At 45.4% G+C, this 25,012-nt stretch overlaps 2 protein-coding genes across 17 annotated transcripts in view; both read left to right on the forward strand.

The window, feature by feature from the left end:
* The window catches only part of capn15 (calpain 15), a 69,559-nt gene extending 60,764 nt beyond the window's left edge, over positions 1–8,795 (forward strand). The window contains exons 11-16 of one of the 15 annotated variants that reach the window (XM_052488477.1): positions 461–734; positions 1,599–1,652; positions 2,473–2,580; positions 2,797–2,958; positions 3,446–3,607; positions 4,249–4,342. In XM_052488477.1, the coding sequence (XP_052344437.1) occupies positions 461–734; positions 1,599–1,652; positions 2,473–2,580; positions 2,797–2,958; positions 3,446–3,607; positions 4,249–4,331 (843 nt within the window). In that variant the 3' untranslated portion in view covers positions 4,332–4,342. Of the gene's footprint in view, positions 1–460; positions 735–788; positions 951–1,544; positions 1,936–2,472; positions 2,581–2,634; positions 2,743–2,796; positions 2,959–3,174; positions 3,283–3,445; positions 3,608–4,248 lie in introns of all 15 variants that reach the window. The other 14 variants (XM_052488473.1, XM_052488484.1, XM_052488482.1 and 11 more) reach the window with 14 other exon arrangements.
* A 615-nt stretch (positions 8,796–9,410) lies between these two features.
* Positions 9,411–24,672, forward strand: LOC118365786 (putative protein MSS51 homolog, mitochondrial). Of its 2 annotated transcripts, XM_035748144.2 has the most exons (7): positions 9,411–9,660; positions 17,203–17,370; positions 17,801–17,950; positions 21,010–21,134; positions 21,484–22,047; positions 23,849–23,942; positions 24,156–24,672. In XM_035748144.2, the coding sequence occupies exons 2-7, from the start codon at positions 17,213–17,215 to the stop codon at positions 24,376–24,378; spliced, it is 1,314 nt and encodes a 437-aa protein (XP_035604037.1). In that variant the 5' UTR covers positions 9,411–9,660; positions 17,203–17,212; the 3' UTR covers positions 24,379–24,672. The 2 variants fall into 2 exon arrangements, with proteins under 2 accessions (XP_035604037.1, XP_035604049.1); XM_035748156.2 differs by lacking the exon at positions 9,411–9,660 and having other exon boundaries at positions 17,209–17,370; positions 17,806–17,950.
* Positions 24,673–25,012: the final 340 nt, after the last annotated feature.

Genomic DNA, 25,012 nt, shown 5'->3' on the forward strand with positions numbered 1-25,012 from the left:
CGCTCTGTTGAATGAGTCAGTTTTCCAACTCTGAACCAACTAGCCACAGAAGGTGACCCAACGCCTTTGGAAACGTTCGCGGCAGAACAAGTGGAAACATGGGTTATACTTCCTGCTATATGTGGCGCGTTTCTGAAACGTAGTACACACCGGGGGGGGGGGTATTTCTACAGACTGGTTCGTAACCCTGTCATTGTAGGTATATATTATGATGTAGTAACAGGCTGTCTGTTTGTCTTACTTACTGACTGACTTTATTGTCCCCATGGGGGAATTTTGTTGCAGTGTCATGTACACGTTTAAAGTGGCGTTTAAATACAAAACAACATTTCATAACAGTTACATACCAATAAAACATAAACATTTAAAAAATAAATTAAAAAAGACTAGCCTGCTGGCCTTACTGGTCTGTCTGTCTGTGTGTCTGTGTGTCTGTCTGCCTCTTTATCTGTGTATGTAGGGTCGCGAGGGCATGACGTGCTACTACCTGACCCACGGCTGGGCTGGGCTGATCGTGGTGGTGGAGAACCGCCACCCCAAGTACTACCTCCACGTGTCATGTGACTGTACGGACAGCTTCAACGTGGTGTCCACACGCGGCAGCCTCAAGACCATCGACAGTGTACCGCCTCTGCACAGGTACCGTACACCACACACTACACACCGTAACTGGTTACCAGGTGCATGGAGGAGGTACCGTACACCACACAGTACACACCGTAACTGGTTACCAGGTGCATGGAGGAGGTACTGTACACCACACACTACACACCGTAACTGGTTACCAGGTGCATGGAGGAGGTACCGTACACCACACACTACACACCGTAACTGGTTACCAGGTGCATGGAGGAGGTACCGTACACCACACACTACACACCGTAACTGGTTACCAGGTGCCTGGAGGAGGTACCGTACACCACACACTACACACCGTAACTGGTTACCAGGTGCATGGAGGAGGTACCGTACACCACACAGTACACACCGTAACTGGTTACCAGGTGCATGGAGGAGGTACCGTACACCACACACTACACACCGTAACTGGTTACCAGGTGCATGGAGGAGGTACCGTACACCACACACTACACACCGTAACTGGTTACCAGGTGCATGGAGGAGGTACCGTACACCACACACTACACACCGTAACTGGTTACCAGGTGCATGGAGGAGGTACCGTACACCACACAGTACACACCGTAACTGGCTACCAGGTGCATGGAGGAGGTACCGTACACCACACAGTACACACCGTAACTGGTTACCAGGTGCATGGAGGAGGTACCGTACACCACACACTACACACCGTAACTGGTTACCAGGTGCATGGAGGAGGTACCGTACACCACACAGTACACACCGTAACTGGTTACCAGGTGCATGGAGGAGGTACCGTACACCACACACTACACACCGTAACTGGCTACCAGGTGCATGGAGGAGGTACCGTACACCACACAGTACACACCGTAACTGGCTACCAGGTGCATGGAGGAGGTACCGTACACCACACAGTACACACCGTAACTGGTTACCAGGTGCATGGAGGAGGTACCGTACACCACACACTACACACCGTAACTGGTTACCAGGTGCATGGAGGAGGTACCGTACACCACACACTACACACCGTAACTGGTTACCAGGTGCATGGAGGAGGTACCGTACACCACACAGTACACACCGTAACTGGTTACCAGGTGCATGGAGGAGGTACCGTACACCACACACTACACACCGTAACTGGTTACCAGGTGCATGGAGGAGGTACCGTACACCACACACTACACACCGTAACTGGTTACCAGGTGCATGGAGGAGGTACCGTACACCACACACTACACACCGTAACTGGTTACCAGGTGCATGGAGGAGGTACCGTACACCACACACTACACACCGTAACTGGTTACCAGGTGCATGGAGGAGGTACCGTACACCACACACTACACACCGTAACTGGTTACCAGGTGCATGGAGGAGGTACCGTACACCACACACTACACACCGTAACTGGCTACCAGGTGCATGGAGGAGGTACTGTACACCACACACTACACACCGTAACTGGCTACCAGGTGCATGGAGGAGGTACCGTACACCACACACTACACACCGTAACTGGTTACCAGGTGCATGGAGGAGGTACCGTACACCACACAGTACACACCGTAACTGGTTACCAGGTGCATGGAGGAGGTACCATACACCACACACTACACACCGTAACTGGTTACCAGGTGCATGGAGGAGGTACCGTACACCACACACTACACACCGTAACTGGTTACCAGGTGCATGGAGGAGGTACCATACACCATACACTACACACCGTAACTGGTTACCAGGTGCATGGAGGAGGTACCATACACTGGCTACAGGTGCACACTACACACCGTAACTGGTTACCAGGTGCATGGAGGAGGTACCGTACACCATACACTACACACCGTAACTGGTTACCAGGTGCATGGAGGAGGTACCGTACACCACACACTACACACCGTAACTGGCTACCAGGTGCATGGAGGAGGTACCGTACACCACACACTACACACCGTAACTGGTTACCAGGTGCATGGAGGAGGTACCGTACACCACACACTACACACCGTAACTGGTTACAAGGTGCATGGAGGAGGTACCGTACACCACACACTACACACCGTAACTGGTTACCAGGTGCATGGAGGAGGTACCGTACACCACACACTACACACCGTAACTGGCTACCAGGTGCATGGAGGAGGTACCGTACACCACACACTACACACCATAACTGGTTACCAGGTGCATGGAGGAGGTACCGTACACCACACACTACACACCGTAACTGGCTACCAGGTGCATGGAGGAGGTACCGTACACCACACACTACACACCGTAACTGGTTACCAGGTGCATGGAGGAGGTACCGTACACCACACAGTACACACCGTAACTGGTTACCAGGTGCATGGAGGAGGTACCGTACACCACACACTACACACCGTAACTGGTTACCAGGTGCATGGAGGAGGTACCGTACACCACACAGTACACACCGTAACTGGCTACCAGGTGCATGGAGGAGGTACCGTACACCACACAGTACACACCGTAACTGGCTACCAGGTGCATGGAGGAGGTACCGTACACCACACAGTACACACCGTAACTGGTTACCAGGTGCATGGAGGAGGTACCGTACACCACACACTACACACCGTAACTGGTTACCAGGTGCATGGAGGAGGTACCGTACACCACACACTACACACCGTAACTGGCTACCAGGTGCATGGAGGAGGTACCCGTACACCACACAGTACACACCGTAACTGGTTACCAGGTGCATGGAGGAGGTACCGTACACCACACACTACACACCGTAACTGGTTACCAGGTGCATGGAGGAGGTACCGTACACCACACAGTACACACCGTAACTGGCTACCAGGTGCATGGAGGAGGTACCGTACACCACACAGTACACACCGTAACTGGTTACCAGGTGCATGGAGGAGGTACCGTACACCACACAGTACACACCGTAACTGGTTACCAGGTGCATGGAGGAGGTACCGTACACCACACAGTACACACCGTAACTGGTTACCAGGTGCATGGAGGAGGTACCATACACCATACACTACACACCGTAACTGGCTACCAGGTGCATGGAGGAGGTACCGTACACCACACACTACACACCGTAACTGGTTACCAGGTGCATGGAGGAGGTACCGTACACTACACACCGTAACTGGTTACCAGGTGCATGGAGGAGGTACTGTACACCACACAGTACACACCGTAACTGGCTACCAGGTGCATGGAGGAGGTACTGTACACCACACACTACACACCGTAACTGGCTACCAGGTGCATGGAGGAGGTACCGTACACCACACACTACACACCGTAACTGGTTACCAGGTGCATGTAGGAGGTACTGTACACCACACAGTACACACCGTAACTGGCTACCAGGTGCATGGAGGAGGTACCGTACACCACACACTACACACCGTAACTGGTTACCAGGTGCATGGAGGAGGTACCGTACACCACACAGTACACACTGTAACTGGCTACCAGGTGCATGGAGGAGGTACCGTACACCACACACTACACACCGTAACTGGTTACCAGGTGCATGTAGGAGGTACTGTACACCACACAGTACACACCGTAACTGGCTACCAGGTGCATGGAGGAGGTACCGTACACCACACACTACACACCGTAACTGGTTACCAGGTGCATGGAGGAGGTACCGTACACCACACAGTACACACTGTAACTGGCTACCAGGTGCATGGAGGAGAAAGTGTGCTAAGTAAAAAGACATGAGAGCACATTTCATTTGTATATAGACCTATATACCACTGTTGAAGTCTTTTTTTAGGTGATTACTTGTTATATACAATTATATTAAAAACTGCAAACATTCCTTTCCGCCCTACGGCATAATGTGTAGAATTGCACAAAAAGAACTATAAAACTTATTTTTGTAGTTGATATGGATGTGGATACCCGGGGCTGCGGCCTTTCACGACGAGTTCAGATTCATTGTGGCCCCCACCCTGATCATTGTTGCCCATCCCTGATTTACACCGAGTGTATAAAACATTAGGAACACCTTCCTAATATTGAGTTTGAACCCCCCTTTTGCCCTCAGAACAGTCTCAATTCGTCGGGGCATAGACTCTACAAGGTATCGAATTCGTTCCACAGGGATACTGGTTCAGGTTGACTCCAATGCTTCCCACAGCTGTGCCAGTCGGCTGGATGTCCTTTGGGTGGTGGACCGTTCTTGTTACACACAGGAAACTTGAGTGTTAAAAAAAAAAAACTACAGTTCTTTACACAAACCGGTTTCGCCTACCACCATACCCTGTTCAAAGGCACTTAAATCTTATGTCTTGCCCATTCACCCTCTGAATGACGCACGTACACAATGCATGTCTCAACTGTCTCAAGACTGTAAAATCCCTCTTTAACCTGTCTCCTCCCCTTCATCTACACTGACGGAAGTGAATTTAACAAGTGACATCAGTAAGGGACCATAGCCTTCACCTGGATTCACCTGGTCAGTCGTGGAAAGAGCAGGTGTCCTTAATGTGTTGTACACTCAGTGTATGTACCACGTCGTTCTGCTGAGAACAGTCTTGCATGAATGCGTGACCATGTTTCCTGACCGTGTTTTCTGACTTTGTCTCCCCCTGCAGGCAGGTGCTGGTGGTGCTATCCCAGCTCGAGGGCAACGCAGGCTTTTCCATCACCCACCGGCTGGCCCACCGTAAGGCCGCCCAGGCCTCCCTAGGGGACTGGACCCCCACCAAGGCCACGCACAGCCCCCAGCTCACCCCCGACATCGACGGCCTGCACCGGCCACGGCCCCTATGACCACGGCCCCCCTTCACGCACACACACACACACACAAGCTGATGATCCTCACGTTGACACACACGTACGTGAACACCTTCGTGCGGGAAAGCGGGGGCTGTGTGACGCTGGAATAAACACATGTGGATAGAGGGAGGGGGTGGATTGTGGAGACATCCGTGGGAAGGATGACTGGACGGGGTACTGGCGGTTTTCTTCCTCTTCCTCCTCAATCCATAAATGATGCGGACTGGATCCTGCCAAACCACCTGGATCCAGTTGGGAATGAGGCGAGGAGAGTGGGTGGATGTGCCATTTCGGATGAGATGGGAGATGAGGGAGCCTTCCCAGGTGACGTCAGTGTTTCTAGAGGGGTCCTGAGCCTGAGACCCTCCAACCAACCAGGAACGATTCTAGACCAAGCCTCGTCAACTACAACACTGTACTGTTTGTCTGTCTATGGGCAAGGGATATTACCCAGACAGACACCCTGACCAGAACAGACCAGCGCCCGTTCTTTCTCTAACCCCCAACAGATGTCAACGAACGCCCAGGAACACTTGACTGTTGACCCCACATCCCAAAGGCTAAAGGTCATTCAGAGGCCAGGGTGGAGTGCTGTAACTGCTGAGCCACCTGGTGGCTGTTTCCCCACAGAGCCAATCAACCACGCTGACCTGACTCCCTGACCCCACTGTTCTTGGTCTATGGACCATTACCCCACCATACTCGAGGTAGAAGTTGCATTGAGCTGTTCTAGGATCAGCTTCCCCTCCTCAAAGCCTCACTCCCAATAGTCGCTGCTGTGTGAGGTTTAGTTTGGGATGGGGATGGAGGGGGAGGGTTAGTTGCTATCTCCCCCAAGCCCCCTGTCCTGCCTCCTGTACCCTGCACCTTTGGAGCTGTCAACGATCAACAGGATTGGGGGTCGGGGGGTTACAATTCTTCCCCCGTCTCTACACCATGGTACGACGTGAGCCAAACCCGACTAGCGATTTAACCACAGTCATTTACATTTTTTAAAGAAGTTTTATTGTCTTTGGTCTGTATTTTGTACGGTGCTTGAATCGTTTTCACGAGCCATCTAGGTTACCATCTCTCCATCCGTCTCCTCTGTCTTTCTGTCGGTCAACTGTCCAAGCCCTCCTCTGTTTCTCCTGCTGTTGAAATGCTGTGTTATTATTTCTCCCAACGCAAGTCAAAGCCTGTCCACCTCAAATATAAGCTGGACTCTTGACTCTGTTTCCAAGAAAATGTCAAATCAATGTGTATCATCATATGTGTCCCGTACGGAACATATAGCAGAGCTGGAATCTTCACGGTGTTTGCACCTAGCTGTTTTGACTCGACTTGCTGTCGTTCGTTATCCATGAGGTCCAGATCGGTGTCGTCAGCAGTCATTTTTTTCTTTTATTTTTAAAATTTATTTTTTTAACACAGTCGTCTCTATTGCTGTTCCAGCATATCTGGTGAATATTATCTGGGTGTTCGAGAAAGAGGAAATGTAACCTCTTGCCCTCTATTTTCTCTCTCTGTCTGTCTTACTTTCTCCCTCAGTTCAGTGATCAATGTCGAAGGAAGAGATCTTTTTTTTTCTTTTTTCTGCTCTGTCTCCCGGAGGTTGATTGACTTTGCACATTGTCAAGCCTGTCTGCTCACATTTGGTACGTCAATTCTCGCTCCAGCATCAGCATCAACTCTTCAGCTATACAAAGCTGGTTTAAGTGCTGTTGGGGAAAATACAACAGTGGAGGTCAATGGATCGTTGTCGCATTGTGTGCCATATTTCCCAGGATGCACAGGGAGCAGTGAGGGATGTGAGTGATGTCACAACTGTTGTTCATGTTTTACGCCAGAGCCATCAGACTTCTAGCCTGGTTGACAATGCAGTGAGTGTTCAGTCTGATTTAACCAGACTTCACCAAGACATCAAAAAATCCCTCATTTTAAGCTGAAACAATTCACTCGTTCCATCTACCGTCAAAGGAGAAAATCCTTAAAACACGATACCGTCTTAGTTCGCCGAGGTTTGGGAGATTTCTTGGGATTTAAGTAGAAGAACTTAAGATGTAACTTAAGTCTAAGTTAAGGAAGAAATCTTTTATTTTCTGTAATAAAATGAATTGGGAAAACTTGGGATGAAAGGAAGTTTGGAGGTGCAATCGAAAGATGATTTGTTTAGGCTGTTTTGGATGTAATGATTTGCATAAATGCAATTCACCTTCCTTTGCATGTTTTCGAATGTACTGTAATGGAAAATAATGGATAATGGAAAAAAGACCTTGAGCTGACGACAATGTCACACATATGAGCGTTTTGACACCACTCGTGACAAGTAAATAGCCTGACAACGTCATGATACGTGTCGTCTCGTGCAATACAACCACTTCTAACTTGTTGGATAGCCAACTAGTAGCATGTGTTTCGTGACGGTGTCATCGAGTACTGTATGTATTATGACCATAATGCAGCTCAAGTTGTCCACTGTTATAGTCAATGTTTAACATGTACCGGAACACTTTCAGGAGAATGACCATTTGCTCTCTGCAATTGCAGCCAAGTAGCTGTCCATTCTGTATGTTAATTCATTTATTATTGTAAAAAATTAAAATAAAATAAAAAGATTTCATCAAAGCACAAGAAAACCTGCTCTTATCGCAAATGTAAAATGTGTGCGAGAAAGGTTTGGATACATACAGTACGTATGCGTGTGTAAGCTGTGGGTGTGATGCGTACTGCCTGAGTTGAACCATCCATTGATTGATAGGTGACAGAAAAAAAAGGAATGTTTATATGTTTTAGCCCAGTGGGACTGTCTTTACTCGGAAACTGAAACCTGCACTGAAAAATATCTGAAATCAAAGGCACCTCAAATGTCAGCGTCATGAGGCTCTGTGACTTCACTTTACATGTTGTGTGCATTTACATGTATTTTTTTTTTTTTGTTTTTGATGATATATCTGTTTTTATTCATGTTGTCATTTCGCTCTCTCTCTCTCTTCATGTCGTTCCTGTGGATAATTCTATTCGTCTCGTGTTGAGATGTGGTGGTGACTCTTCCTGGCAGTAGGGGTTGGCCCGTGGTGTTCACTGGAGGCTGTGGCCGTTCACAGTCCATAGCCAACAGCCTCTAACTATCTGGTTCTGTCTTTGTAAACTGTACAGACTCCAGTGCTATAATCCACCTCAACCGACACAGTGAACCAACTGTTTTACCTTGTACAAAAATCTAATCAAATCCAACATAATGCTGTAACAGAAAATTGATCTCTTATTTGGGCAGGAATGTGATATATATATATATAGAATATTTTATTGATTTTTTTTGGGGGGGGGGGTGTATATGTATAAAAACCTATGTATGTTTAATTTTCAATCTCAGGTTCCAATGGACCAAATAAAGTTTTTTTTAAATAACACATTACAACTGTTAGTTTCTTAATATGTCCTCCACTTATGTATCTGCTTTCTCTTCTAACTCCTCTACTGTTCAATCTGTCTGCATGCGTTGTCATCTGGCTACAGTAGGTTTAAGGCATATGGACAGTTCTTGACAACCTGCTGTCAATTAGTATTCTCCGTTTTCATTGGCTGCAGCTGGAAGAAATGTGAACTCTGCTCTTGAGTGTCAGTTTCCCTACTCGTGTTCCCTAGTGCTCTGTCCTTACCGCCTCTGTCCAGCAGAGAGCAACTCCGCATGTGAGGCTGATGCAGGGTAGAGGAACGTGCCTTGATAATCAAGAAGCATATGTCAGACTCCCTGTGAAATCACCCAGAACCCCTTCCCGAACCAACTAACCCCTCAACAACCCCCCCTGCCATCTACCCATTTCAGCCTATATTTCACTTAACCTGCTTTTGGTTTTTTTAAAGCAACTTTGAGATTCTACTTGTAATGGAAAAGCGCAATATAAAATAAATATATTATTATTATTAACCCTCGTCACTGTTTATCACTTAACCTCTACCCCTCTCTCCTCCATCCCCTCATCCCCTCCCTTTGTCCCCCCCCCTCCCGAATCTGCCCCTCAACCTCGGGTGCCAGGAATCGTCCAGAGCTCAGGCATCAGCACTTTGCCTTGGCCCCCAGCTCGGGCCAGCTCGGAGAGGAATAGGTTTTCACTGCATTGCACAACCACTACCCAACCTGGGGAGTTGTCAATCACCCTCACCATCCCTCACCAGGCAGTCTGGAGTGAGGAAGGGACTAGAAAGAGAGACCCAGTGAAGAACCAAGAATCTGGAAAAGTCTAGACCACATTCCCTTGAACCAGGCCTGACAAGGTAATGTGAAGTTATTTTGGTTTACCTGTGTGAGTCAATAGAAAAACGAGTTTACATGTTTACCGGTGTTGCTGTAATTTGTCTGTGTAGTGGTTCGGTATAGTGATGTAGTGATTTATAATGATTTAGAATATACAAGCTGTCTGTAGTGAATTTTGACTGTATGGTGCACTGAGTGATTGACTTCTTGGTCAGAAACATAGAGAATTTAAACTTTTCCACTGATGGGAAATCTATTAGTTCTATGCTTTGCCCTCCTTGTGCCATTTAGATATGAAACAAACTAATATACTACAGTTCTTTCAATTTGGACCCTTGAATAAAACTTTTTTTTCTGTCTGGAAAATGTATGAAAAGAATATTATAAAATGCATTTTTATTCCTTGCACATACAATACGCAATATTTCTGTGACAAAGAGAAATGTCCACTTTCACACTTTTCTTGGAAACTTTCTGTACAGTTCCAGTATGGAACTTCTGTAACTCTTTACAATTTTTAAAGTTCCACAAACCTACACAGTATAGTCAGTGTGTATATGTGTACGCCAGAAAATGTTAGTAATTTGTCTGCAAAGGTCATTTTATCTTTGGTGCATTTCTGTAGTGCTTTTGGAGACAGCCTTTTCAAGGATAAGAGTTTCAAGACATCCAGTGTCTCTGGGTTTTTAGCCTCTCCCTGTTCACCAAGCTCCTACGAGCCTCATATCACACTCTCTTCGAAGAGAGAAATGTATGTTTACAATGTACACTACCGTTCAAAAGTTTGGGGTCACTTGTTTTTGAAAGAAAATTATTATTTTTTTGTCCATTAAAATAACATCAAATTGATCAGAAATTCCTTGTATACATTGTTAATGTTGTAAATGAATATTGTAGCTGGAAACAGCGTATTTCTTATGGAATATCTACATACAGAGGCGTCTCGACCCATTTCAGTTTGCCTATCAGCCTAGCAGAGGAGTTGATGATGCCATTCTTACCCTCCTTAACATGGTCTATAGACATCTAGGGGTGCCAAATCCCATGTTAGGGTTCTGTTTTTCTTCTACCTTTAACACAATCCAGCCCTACATTCTGGCACAGAGACTCATTCTGGACTTCTCCTTAGATGGGGGGCTGGTTTTGTGGCTGCTGGACTTCCTGAGCCGACGCTCACAGCGAGTCAAAATAGGTCCCCACGTGTCAGACAAATGCAATACCAACACAGGCTCTCCTCAGGGATGTGTTTTGTCCCCACTCCTGTACATCTTGTACGCAAATAGTTATACTTAGTTCCCATCCTGACAGACACCTCGTTAAGCTCGCTGATGACACTGCCTTGATCAGCCTGTTACATGATGACGAGGAACATCATGGCCCGGTCCTAGATGACTTTGTAGAGTGGTGTGAGGAATTACACTTGGTCCTCAATACCAACAAGACCAAAGAGATGTACATAGACTTCAGGAAGCGTACAACACCTACCTCTGCAACATCTATCAGAGGACAGATCATAGAGATTGTAGAGGAATATAAATATCTGTGTGTCCTCTTGGACAATAAGCTTCAGTGGAGTAAATGTACAGACTTGATCTACAAAAAGAGCCAACAGAGACTGTTCTTTCGCTAAAAGCTGGGATCTTTTAATGTAGACTGTACTATACTGACTATGTTTGTACAAATCTTTCATTGAGAGTAATTTAAACGTTTTGTATTGTTTGTTGGTTTGGCAATGCCACTGTCAGCCAGAGAAATATGCTGAGAAGGATTATCACCACAGCAAGCAAGGTACTTGGAGTCAAACAGACAGGCCTGGATGAGATCTTTAAGGTCAGGGCCCTCCGCAAGGCTCACAAAATAATTTTAGACCCAAGCCACCCCGTTTCCGGACTTTGAACTACTCCCCTCTGGGCGCAGGTATAGGGCAACCATCAGCAGGAAACACAGAACTAGACAATAATTTGTGCCGGGTGTGATATATCCCTCCTAAATAGCTCGGGCTAATGTTCCTATCGACTCAGTAAGGCCAGCAGGCTAGTCATTTAAAAAAAATAATAATAATAATTCAGTTTTATTGGTATGTAACTGTCATGAAAGTTGTATTGTCGATTTTGTTTTGTATTTAAAAGCCACTTTAAATGTGTACATGTCACTGCAACAACATTTCCCCATGGGGACAATAAAGTCAGTAAGTAAGTAAGAGACCCATTATCAGCAACCATCACTCCTGTGTTCCAATGGCACATTATGTTAGTTGATCCAATGTTATCATTTTAAAAGGATAATTGATCATTAGAAAACCCTTTTGCAATTATGTTAGCACAGCTGAAAACTGTTGTTTGATTAAAGAAGCAATAAAACTGGCCTTCTTTAGACTAGTTGAGTATCTGGAGCATCAGCATTTGTGGGTTCGATTACAGGCTCAAAATGGCCAGAAACAAATAACTTTCTTCTGAAACTCGTCAGTCTATTCTTGAAGGCTATTCCATGTGAGAAATTGCCAAGAAACTGAAGATCTGGTACAACGCTGGGCACTACTCCCTTCACAGAGCAACGTATACTGGCTCTAACCAGAATAGAAAGAGGAGTGGGAGGCCGTGGTGCACAACTGAGCAAAAGGACAAGTACATTAGAGTGTCTAGTTTGAGAAACAGACGCCTCACAAGTCCTGAACTGGCAGCATCATTAAATAGTACCCGCAAAACACCCGTCTCAACGTCAACAGTGAAGAGGCGACTCCAGGATGCTGGCCTTCTAGGCAGAGTTCCTCTGTGCAGTGTCTGTGTTCTTTTGTCCATCTTAATCTTTTATTTTTATTGGCCAGTCTGAGATATGGATTTTTCTTTGCAACTCGGCCTCGAAGGCCAACATCCCGGAGTCGCCTGTTCACTGTTGACATTGAGACTGGCATTTTTGCAATCCCTATATTTCCCTGTGTAAATCCCTGTCTATATTTAGTATATAGATTGTTGTACAACCTGTTAATTTACAGTCATGTAAACCCTTGCAGGTGGAGGCGACAGACTGTCAATACACCCTGTGTGTTGACACTGACAATACACACGCAGTGGGATGATACACACGTAGGTGGCCATGAGGGGATTGATTCGCTGTAGCAGTTGGGATTTGGCGTCGAGGGCAACAGGCTGGTCGCCTTATTTCTGACGTATCTCCTGATCTTCACAAATGGAGCTCTATTTCTCCAGGGTTTCCGTTACCAGGGTTTTACCATCCTGTTAGGGAGACTCTGACATCAGGGCAACAGGCCAGAATAAGATAAGGGAGACCCTGTTACCCCTTTTCAGCTTACATTCGTGTGTCAGTGACTTTAGTGTATTGCCGGCAACAGTAGAGGAAGATTGGTATGGGGAAGGGGCCGGAAGGTGTCTATTTTATGTAACCTTTATTTAACTAGGCATGTCAGTTAAGAACAAATGATTATTTACAATGACGGCCTAACCCGGACGACGCTGGGCCAATTGTGCGCTGCCCTATGGGACTCCCAATCATGGCTGGATGTGATACAGCCTGGATTCGAACCAGGGACTGTAGTGATGCCTCTTGCACTGAGATGCAGTGCCTTAGACCGCTACGCCACTCTGGTACCACATTATGAATCATAATACCCATAAAACATTAGCGGTCAAATAAGGAAATGCTTCCAACTGTTTGTTCACCATTCATTTCTCCCCATAGGGGATTTTAGAAACACTTAAAATAAGGGATGTGTTTCATGTAGGTTTACCCTTGTGTGACTTTTCGATAACCCTATAAATCTCTGTAGGACAAGGTGACACCAATATATTTGCCTGTATTTAGACCCCAAAAATGCTAATGTGGCTATCATAAAGAACTACAAACGCCATGATGAGACTGCGGAGGCAAAGGTAAGAATCTCAGGATTAACTATCTAATGTTAGTTACATTTAGTAATGAATAAATTGGCAAATTGTCTTTTAAATTGACAGTTCAGAGAGTACAATAATATGTTTCCCCTCAAAGAAAAGGGACTTATTTAAATATGAGATGAGGGCAAGCAGTTCAACACAGGTAGGTCACATTCACCATTTTGGGCAGTATATTATGGTCTATTATGACGTCACATCCACTTAAGTGTTTGAGATTCTAGAAGTCTCATTATATGTGAACCAATTATGATGTCACAACTGATCAATAAATTCTAAATGTTCTGTTTGAACATTCTGGCGCCTGATTGCTGAAAATAGAACACTAGTGTCCAAGGCAAGCTAGCAGATTCCTCCTGAGATATAGTTAACACAGTAGATCACCATAAAATATAGAAAGTGCTACTAGACAAAAACTTAGTTGCAGACCCAGGTTAGAAGAAGGACACTGTCAATCTCCTTGATGATGAGGAGATTATTGCAGCCGCTACAGGAAGATAATGCTTTAACAGGGAACCTTGGAGCTGCCAGTAGCAACTCCGTTCAGCCTGCCCTGCCATCTCAACCCAAGGCCACTGAGAAGCTTCCAGCGCTCAAACAAAACAGTTTTATCACCACCAGAATCCCAGTACTGGAGTTGACTGAAGAAAGGAAGGGTGCTCTGCAGCAACTTGCCAGTTTGAAGGCTGTGGAAAAGAAACCACATCCTCCCTCCAGAATCCCAGTACTGCAGAAAAAGAGGTCCATCTGCAATGGGAAGAGTCAAGGACTGCATGTAGCTCCAACATCTCAGCAGTCAGGGAAGGCTACTGTTCCTCCCATCCGGAAGCCACTGCAACCCATCCGGACCAAGAGGGATCAAACCTGCGTGGTGAAAGACATCTACCTCCATAGCGCCAAGCCATTGAAGGCAGTCCATGGAGCCAATATGGTCACCAAGATGCCACTGCCTCCCATTAGAGCCAGAGTCACTGTGTCAAACAATGATGCCAAGAAGAAGCCATTCCAGCCAGTCAGACCAGAGGGCAGCCCTCGTCCTGCTGCTTCAATGTACAGAAGGCAGGTTGTGAAGAAACATGTTCAGTTCAAGACTCAGGCCCTAACTGTACAGGATCTACCGCCATGCCCCGATGAGATGGTATGGGACGTCTTTAATGCAGAGGCTGAGCAGGTGATGGCATATATGAAGGCCAAGCTGATCAGTGTCACCCAAGAACTGAAACTGATGAAGAGTGGGGCCAAGATGGATGCTCAGGCTTTGGAGGAGAAAAAGGCAAAAGAACGGTTGAGAAAAAAGGTGGAGAAGTTCATCCAGGAGATCTGCCTGATGAAGGTGGATTCTGACCTATGGGAGATGATAAGAGATAATGAAGAAGAGGAAGAAAGGAGTAAAGAGGTGAGGAGAAATGGAGAAGAAAGCAGTGTGGCAAGTGAGCCAAAGCAGACAGCCAAGAGATACACTGTGAGCAAGCCAAAGGAAGTCAAGAAGGGTTTGAACATGGAAAAGAAAAAGGAGGACAGACAGGTAAAGTAACCTGACATTCCAAAGCCATGCTAACTGTTGATCTAGTGTAGTGTTGGTGATCACGTGCATTTGTATCAGAGGAGGCTGATGGGAGGAGTAATAGGATGATAGGCTCGTTGTAATGGCTGGAATTAAATTAATTGATCAGAATCAAACGTGGTTTCCATATGATGGATTTGTGTGATACCATTCCCTTCATTCCATTACAGCCATTACATTGAGCCCATCCTCCTATAGCTCCTCCCACCAGCCTCATCTGTTTTGTACATATTGTATATCTTACCCATTATTTGGCCCATCTGATAAAATCCATTCATTCAGGTGGAGTTGAAACGTCGATTTGGGATGAGTGCAGCCAACTCCAAGCTGAAGCAGTGTGAGCACTGTGGCCGGTGCTTTGATCCTAGTCGCCTGGAGAAACACAGCGAGATCTGTGCCAAGCTCTCCTCCAATTGCTCTAGACGGGGTGTTTATGACTCTACCAAGCACCGGCTCAAAGGCACCGTACTGGCTGGCTACGTGAAGCGATCTGTGGTGTGATGCACCAAGGGACCTGAGTCTGTCTCTCTTTTGTATTTTGGATTGAACAGACAGACATACAGTGACTGCTAAACCCCCTGCTGCCCAAATTAGGACTTCTACCTTGGAATCTGTGAGGGTTCCAATAAGAGGCAGTACTTCTAGGAGGCAGTATTTTATCCAGAAAGGTCTAAACCAACAATGTTCAGCAGTTCCTCTAATCTACAGAAACACCTATATAAAACACCTCAATAAAATATAATCCAAATACTCATCTAATGTCTGCCTTTCATTTCGAGGAATGTTTCTTAACTTAATTAAACTATACATTTTCAATGTTTTACTCATCATAGGATGTCAATTTTGTTTGTTGGCGATGTAATAACACAAGTAGAATCATGCAAATCAAACCCAATTTTATTGGTCACATATTTAGCAGATGTTGTGGGTGTAGCGAAATGTTTAAGTAAAAAACTGTGTGAAATAACACATGTGCACTTCTAACTAAGTCAAACTTAATTCCTTTAATCATTCTGAATTGAGTGACATTAGTCGACATAGCGTAAGGTTATGACTTCCTAGTGGATGTGTTATACATTTTGATCTGTGACTGAATATATTTTCTTTTTTTAGAAAGTAGGATATCCTAGTGGTCTGTTCTTCTGACCTCCCCACTATCCCACCCCACCCCACTATCCCACCCTCCCCACTATCCCACCCCACCCCACTATCCCACCCCACCCCACTATCCCACCCCACCTCACACTACCCCACCCTCCCGAATTGTTTGTCTGTCTGAGATCGCATTACTATCTCTGCTCCTTGTCATTGTCAATCTGGGCTCTTGGGGCATAACAGTGTCCCATTATTTACCCCAAGAGTGTCTGGGTTATGCCTGTCAATCAAGTATAAAGTGACTTCCTGAACCTCTGTGGCTTGGGCCACATGCTAGGAATATTTACTGTTGTAGACAATTGGCTGGCAAATAGAATTGTCCTTGTAAGTCACCGTGGTGTGCCAGTTCTAAAACATACCATAGACAAGCTATCTATAGGACATATTTTGGTTGACCAAGTGTCTTGACGAAGCCGCAGAGTTGCAGTTGATTGATCATCAGCTGTGTCTGTCTGTCTGTCTGTCTGTCTGTCTGTCTGTCTGTCTGTCTGTCTGTCTGTCTATCTGTCTATCTGTCTCTGTCTGTCTGTCTGTCTGTCTGTCTGTCTGTCTGTCTGTCTGTCTGTCTGTCTGTCTGTCTGTCTGTCTGTCTGTCTGTCTGTCTGTCTGTCTGTCTGTCTGTCTGTCTGTCTGTCTGTCTGTCTGTCTGTCTGTCTGTCTGTCTGTCTGTCTGTCTGTCTGTCTGTCTGTCTGTCTGTCTGTCTGTCTGTCTGTCTGTCTGTCTGTCTGTCTGTCTGTCTGTCTGTCTGTCTGTCTGTCTGTCTGTCTGTCTGTCTGTCTGTCTGTCTGTCTGTCTGTCTGTCTGTCTGTCTGTCTGTCTGTCTGTCTGTCTGTCTGTCTGTCTGTCTGTCTGTCTGTCTGTCTGTCTGTCTGTCTGTCTGTCTGTCTGTCTATCTGTCTATCTGTCTCTGTCTGTCTCCCCTTGTAACAACATTCAGACACATCAAAATGTCTGGACAAATCCCAGCTCTCCCAGAATCCTTTGCTCCAGGAATAGACGGCGTGTTCTCAGACCGCATTGGCTTCTACTCTCTGGACTCCAACGTCCCTGGCCTGTCCAAGGTCATTCTCAACAAACTCAACATGAAGGATTATGGGGAATACAGGTAAATATAGGCTGACATGTAATCTGACAAACTCAATTACCGAGCAAGCACCAAACCAATAGCCCCATTTCACCAACCCCAAACATGTGCATGCTATCACTACATTTTAAAAGCTACTTTGACACTTAAGGCCATCATATCAGCGTAGCCTAGTGGTTAGAGCGTTGGACTAGTTACCGAAAGGTTGCAAGTTCAAATCCCCGAGCTGACAAGGTACAAATCTGTCATTCGGTCCCTGAACAGGCAGTTAACCCACTGTTCCTAGGCCGTCACTGAAAATAAGAATTTGTTCTTAACTGACTTGCCTAGTTAAATAAATAATACCAAGCCTGTAATATTTTCTGGTTACACGATTTTAAATCAATAAACAACGTACTATTTGATTATTATTCTTGGTGTGGAAGCAGTTTGTGTGTCTCTCTCACCCCAGGGCAGCTATTGAAGGAAAGCCTAAGGGAGGGGCGTTCCGTAACTACAAGGACATGTTCCAGAAAATGGAGGAGACGTTTAAATTCTGTGCCAGCTGCAACAGGCTTCCAGAGCACCTGTCAGAGGGCCAGACACTCAAGCGTTGTGTGAAGTGAGTCAAAACATTGAGGAGTTGCAGGTCAATGAATGAAATGTGACCACAAAGTAGGGTTAGTAGGGTTATTCACCATAACATAAACCCATTCCATGATGGTTATTACAGTTGATAAATGTTTACTCGTACAGTTTCATTGCTTATAAAGGACTTGTCAACGCTGAGTGTACAAAACATAAGGAACACCTGCTCTTGTGGATGTCGATTAAGGAAGCCCTCCGCACCACTCTGATGCGGAAGACGCATTCAGTTGTACAACTCACTAGGTATCCCCCTTTCCCTTTCCATTTCTTTCCATGACAGACTGACCAGGTGAATCCAGGCGAAAGCTATAATCCCTTGTTGATGTCACCTGTTAAATCCACTTCAATCAGTTTAGATGAAGGAGAGGAGACCGGTTAAAGAAGGATTTTTCAACCTTGAGACAATTGAGACATGGATTGTGCATGTGTGTCATTCAGAGGGAGGATTGGAAAGACACACGATTTAAGTGACTTCGAACGGGGTATGGTATTAAGTACCAGGTGCACCGGTTTGAGTGGGTCAAAGAACTGCAACGCTACTGGGTTTTTCACGCTCAGCGTTTTCCCACGTGTATCAAGAATGATCCACCACCTAAAGGACATCCAGCCAACTTCATACAACTGTGGGAAGGATTGGAGTCAAAATGGGCCAGCATCCCTGTGGAATGCTTTCCACACCTTGCTGTCCATGCCCCAACAAATTGAGGCTGTTCTAAGGGCCAAATCAAACAGGTGTAGACCTTACAGTGAAATGCTTACTTACAAGCCCTTAACCCAACAATGCAGTTGTAAGAAAAATACCTACAAAAATAAGAAATAAAAGTAACAAATAATTAAAGAGCAGTAGTAAAATAACAATAGCGAGGCTATATACAGGCGGTACCCGTACAGAGTTAATGTGTGGGGGCACCGGTTAGTCGAGGTAATTGAGGTAATATGTACATGTAGGTAGAGTTATTAAAGTGACTATGCATAGATAATAAACGGAGAGTAGCAGCAGTGTAAAAGAGGAGGGGGGGGGGGACGACAATGTAAATAGTCTGGGTAGCCATTTGATTAGATGTTTAGGAGTCTTATGGCTTGGGGTTAGAAGCTGTTTAGAAGCCTCTTGGACCTAGACTTGGAGCTCCGGTACCGCTTGCCTTGCTGTAGCAGAGAGAAAAGTCTATGACTAGGGTGGCTGGAGTATTTGACAATTTTTAGGGCCTTCCTCTGACACCGCCTGGTATAGAGGTCCCATGCCAAATATTTTCAGTCTCGTGAGGGGGAATAGGTTTTGTCGTGCCCTCTTCACTGCTGTCTTGGCCATGTTAGTTTGTTGGTGATGTGGAAACGAAGGAGCTTGAAACTCTCAACCTGCTCCACCACAGCCCCATCGATAAGAATGGGGGCGTGCTCGGTCCTCCTTTTCCTGTAGTCCACAATCATCTCCTTTGTCTCGATCACGTTGAGGGAGAGGTTGTTGTCCTGGCACCACACAAAAGGAGGTGCAACTTAATATTAGGAAGGTGTTCCAAATGTTTTGTACACTCAGTGTATACAGAACGTTTCTAACTATTTGCTTATCGAAAAAATAGAGAAGATAACTTTCACATTTGCCTGCCAACCCCTCGATGCAACATGACACCATTCTATGGTCAGCAATGTCGCAACGCAGACGGGAAGGTATTTTGATCTATTCCCCAATAGCTGTCGTGTGATAAGCAGGTTGACCAGTGCCGTCCACACCACACATTCATGTGCAGCTCATTTAGGATAGTTCGGTGCAGACAGAACGGCAGACTCACTGGGTCCTAGCCAAGGGCAAATTTAGCCAGGCGTTCTGACTCTCTCAGCGACTCTATGACTTTGTCCAGTTGGAGAAGAAACCTGCGGTTTCTAATGACATGTCAATGCTGTCATATTTCCATATAAGAGTCTATTATTGACCGTCGTGGTGAGCAATTTCTAAGCTACAAAAACAAACTTCTCCATGACAGACTTTCGTCATTCAGTTCCATTCCAGCCAGAAAGCGTCATAGCTGTGACTTCAAAGTTAATACACAAGCAGTATAGATCAAACATGGGTTCAAATAACATTTGATTTCTTTCAAACACTTTGAGCATTTGATTGAGCCTGTCTGATGCGCCAGCGGGGCATTTTTGAGGCTCAGGAGGAAAGTACAAGCATTTCCTGGGGACACAAGACAGAGCTGTTGACATTATTGCAATGTTAACGATGGGTGGCAGGGTCTTTGGCATATAGGATTATCACCTATAAACCCTTGGAGAAACTTCTTCACTGGTGGGTTGTGGCTTATGACTGGAAAGACCGCTTTTGTCAGAATTTGGTATTTCAAAAATGAATGTCAATAGCTTAAGGTATAGTTCACAGACTAAAGGAAAGTGTTGTAACCTTTGCACTAGACATTAGTTTGAAAACACTTCACTACCGTTAATTCAGAGACTCGCTGCCCAGAAAGTGGATAAGCTACTTTGTCCAGTCTGGATCACCTCATCAGCACTGAGAGAATTTTGAAAGTGGCTCTGTCAATGGCGACTGACAATTGAATACATGTAAATCTAAATGTAACCAAGTCTGGGGCTTAAAGTGGTGGATGCAGGGTTAGGGTATTATGATTTCAGAGAGTAGCCAGGCATCCACCCCGCCGACAGCATTATCTCTACCACCTAAACCATGCGGCCAGGCACAAGAACCCTGGTCGTATAATCAGCAGTAAATTTCCAACTAGATTCTGTCCTTAACCCCAGCTATTTAATACCGGCTGCTCTTTAAAACAGGACAGACTCCAACGGTCTTAAATGTGTCAAATGCCTCTGTTGATGGCTAAGGTCAGAGTTTGAACCTGGCCGTGGCATGACTCTACACACCAATGTGATATGGCTGCTATTGATATACCAAGACAAATAGGCCACTAATCTCACAAAAAGCAAGCCTGCGATGGGATTCCAAAGATGCACTCTATTTGCATGTTCAACATAAATGTCATCCTCCTCTTTGCCCTACTTTCCACTTTTCTCACACACACGCAGGTGTCTGAATGTATACTACTGCACAAAGGAGTGTCAGAAGAAGGACTGGCCCCAGCATAAGATGTTCTGTAAGAAGCTGCGTCTAGTGGCAGTTGATCGGCTGGTGGAGTGGCTTATGTTTACGGGTGAGACGTTAGAAAGGTGTGGGAGAGAGGTGATCTTGTAACACATTGCTTGACCATTTCTTTTGTATTTATAATCCCACACACTCAGCTTTTTGGAAGTGCAACCAATGCATATATCAGTTCATTGCAATAAAATATTGAAATACAAAAAATCCTAGTTCAGTGTCTGCAACTTTTAAATGGTGTACAACAAGGTTCCATATTAGGACCATTTTATTTTCATTTTTTTAAATCATAATTGTTTTGTATGATATTCCACAGTATAACTAGGTTTTCTGTGCTGCTAAACAACGACAAACAGTCATCACGGATCCATTTTTCATACTACTTCTCTTTGCCACCCAATCAGGAGATCTCCCATTCACCACAGAGAAGTGGTCCCTGCCAGCAGCAGAGGTGAAGGGCTGGGACAACTGGCTTGCCATGCAAGGCGACCTAACCCCCCGTCTGGACGCCATCTTGTCTAGCACAAATATGGGAGTGCTTTGGAAAAATGTCTCTAGGCCACGACCAGAAGATGCTGACCTGAGAGAGTCTGTATGGCGAGTTGAGAGTGAGTTCCTGTCTCGGGCCCTTTCTGTTGGCATGGCGATAAAACTCTTTGGCCTAGATCCTTACTTCAAACCACTCACCATCCATCTAGCAGGGGCCAGCCTAAATGAGACGATGGGAGCCCGATTGACAGACTTTGAGGAACTGGACCAAATGTTTCCTGGACACAAGGGTCTGGAGGTGGTGATGGTGGGGCCAGAGGTGGTGGACGGGCCAATCATGAGGCCCCCTCTGACAAATTTTGGCCCCAAGACGAAGACCTTCATCAGTGCCTATAAGGGCCTCTACCACCAGTTCTATGAGGATATGGTGGAGACAGAGAAAGCAGCTAAGCCAGATCTGGTGGTTGGATTTCACCCAGGTAAACATTTCCTTGTTTTAAATTCAGTCCAAATTAAAAGAGGGTTAGGGTTGAAAGAATGATAGTTGGCATAATGAGTTGAATGCCCTCTTCAGAGTTCTGAGAAGTCTGTTTTTGTTTGAAATGTGTTATTGCCAGATTTGCCACTTCAAGGTATTTTAAGGGTCTAATCTCGTCACCCAGAACCAAATCTCGCGTGTGTCCTGGCCATCTGGTAACAGTCTGTCCTGAGAGATTAAGCAGAGTCAAACACAAGTGGTCAGCTGTCTTTGAGAGGGAAATAGTCTGCTTCAGAGCCAGGATGACGGGGGAGGAGGAGAGTTACTCACTAAATTAGAAAGATGTGTTTAGGCCAGACTTTTACTGGGCATCTTGGTGATTCATTGCGACAGCTGGACCGGAACTGGCACCTGATTGCTGGACTCTGGAGTTTACCTAACAGGCAGCCCACAACTTGGGGTGGCAGGTAGCCTAGTGGTTAGAGCGTTTTGGCCAGTAACCAAAAGGTTGCTGGATCGAATCCCCGAGCTGACAAGGTAAAAATCTGTCGTTCTGCCCCTGCAGTTAACCCACTGTTCCCCAGTAAGCCATCACTGTAAATAAGAATTTGTTCTTAACTGTCTAAAAGGTTAAATATATATTTTTAAACCGTTAACACCCCTGGCAGTGTCCTTTTTTACCATCCAAACCCAGGAAACCCTATCCCATAGTCAAGCCCCGTCTCTGTAGATACTAATGAAAGCTGAGATCTACTTAGAGGGTGGAGGTAATAAAGTGTTTTCATTCCGATGCCACATGTAAAGGTGGTCCAAAGTAAAGCTGTTTACAGTGCATTGACAACAGTGACGCATCCAACTTCAAAACATGCACTTATTTTATCTGTTACTCTTTTAACAGTAACTTGACTCACTGATACAGACTAGTACCTCCTCTGGTTGAAACGGGCTAACGTTTCAAACAATCCAGAATGGTTACATGCCCAAAATGTTTGACTCTCCAACTGGAAACTCATCAGAGACAGCTGATGGAGGAGTAATTGGTGACATCTTCACAGCAAAGATAGAGCCTGAAGCAGAGACGCCATATAAAACCCAAATAAAACACATGCAAGTCCAACTATTTGAAAGCCATCTTACACTGCCTTTTCTCCTCGTTACAATGTTCAACTACCCTCATAGCAGGAGTATAATGAATCCAGATAATAGTCATAATTATGGTATATTTAGAATTTTTGTCCCACATTCAAAATGGCGGCCGGCCCTGTAGCCGGTGGTAATTGCGACCCTTAACAGTCATGATGGTGTGTCTCTCTGTTACCTTATCTCCTCGAGGGATAAACACGGCTTAGTCCGCGTTAAATGTTTTAGCGCCATTTAAATTGTAACCTTGGGTGTACATTTCATAACATGCATTATTCACCCACAAATCCTCTCCTTCTTAGGTGTGTGTTCTCTCACGAGACACTGCGGGGCATAAGATCGTGTTTCATTTGATACCCTAGATGAGTCAACATTAGAGGCTTTACACTGTCCCTGTAATAAGCTCCTTCGGGGCGCCTTTTCTGAACATGCACTCGATTGTTGCTGACATTCCTGTATGCAATACCGTAGCTTCTTTAATGTGCCCTCTCTATGTCCATATTTTTGAATGAGATATGGACGCTCTCTGTGTGCTCAACAGTGTACGCACAACATGATTAGATTGTGTTCTCTTTTTTTTCAGATTCAAGTTGAGACTCATTCAATGTATTGTCCTTACTTGAGGAAATTCATTCATGTGTGTCTTTCTCTTTGTGTCCAAGGGTTTCATGCCACACAGGGTCTGGGAGAAGGCTGGCTGCCCAGCCTCCTCCTCCTCAGAGACTTCAACATCCCCTCATTCTTCACCATGTTCAAGTAAGTCGCCTCACCTCTATGCTTTAAGACAGTGGTGTTCAGAAGTGGCGTTCAGAAGTGGCGTTCGGGGGGAGGGCGTTTACCTGACCAGGAACTGATAAGTTACAGGGTTGTACCTGTACAGGTCAACTGGCAAGGCTTTGCCCAAAGCTAGGATTGTTGTTGACTTAAATAGGGTTACGATATCATATGTGTTTTTCTGTCTATCCACAGTGAGATGGAACTGAACTTTTCCCTGCAAATTCTGTCGGAGTTGGAAATGCATATCAAGGGCAGTGGCCCCAACCCATTTTCATCCCAGAAGCCAGAGCAGGTCCAGGCCTGTCCCAACAAACCACCTTCATACTGCAACTCCCACTTCCTCTATTTTCAGGGCCTACTGGAGCAAGAAGAGCTTGAGCAACCGGACAATTCTAGAACTTATTGGAAGGTTTAAAAAGTATCAAATGAATAGCCTCTAGTCAAGGGTTTGCCACATTAGCATCCTATAATGCTCAAATGGATGCTTTTAGTGTTGCTTATATGCATAAGCATAATTAATGCATTATGGTGTTGCTCTCCTTTGTATCTCTTGTGTATGATGACGCTATATACATTTATTGTGCCTGTGAATCATTCACTTAGTTTGCTAAAGCCTACAAGTTATGTGTGCACACAATTGCATGCAGGCCGACGAGCTGAATAGTGAAACTGAAAACTAATTTGGTTAATAAATACAATGAAAATGTTATTTATTTTACTTTATTTTATTTCACCTTTATTTAACCAGGTAGGCCAGTTGAGAACAAGTTCTCATTTACAACTGCGACATGGCCAAGATAAAGCAAAGCAGTGCGACAGAAACAACAACACAGAGTTGCACATGAACAAACGTACAGTCAATAACACAATAGAAAAAAAGGAAAGTCTATATACAATGTGCGCAAATGGAATGAGGAGGTATGGCAATAAATAGGCCATAGAGGCAAAGTAATTACAATTTAGCAGATTAACACTTGAGTGATATATGAGCAGGTGGTGATGCGCAGACGATGCTGTGTAAGTAGTGATACTGGTGAGAGCAGCAAAGT

This window comes from Oncorhynchus keta, chromosome 3 (genome assembly GCF_023373465.1).
Source record: "Oncorhynchus keta strain PuntledgeMale-10-30-2019 chromosome 3, Oket_V2, whole genome shotgun sequence".
NCBI classification, from domain to species: domain Eukaryota; kingdom Metazoa; phylum Chordata; class Actinopteri; order Salmoniformes; family Salmonidae; genus Oncorhynchus; species Oncorhynchus keta.

Coding starts and splice junctions, on each gene's coding strand:
- LOC118365786 (XM_035748144.2), top strand. CDS start 17,213: ATGTCTGGACAAATCCCAGCTCTCCCAGAATCCTTTGCTCCAGGAATA. Junction 17,371..17,800: donor AAGGATTATGGGGAATACAG/GTAAATATAGGC, acceptor CTCTCACCCCAG/GGCAGCTATTGAAGGAAAGC. Junction 17,951..21,009: donor ACACTCAAGCGTTGTGTGAA/GTGAGTCAAAAC, acceptor ACACACACGCAG/GTGTCTGAATGTATACTACT.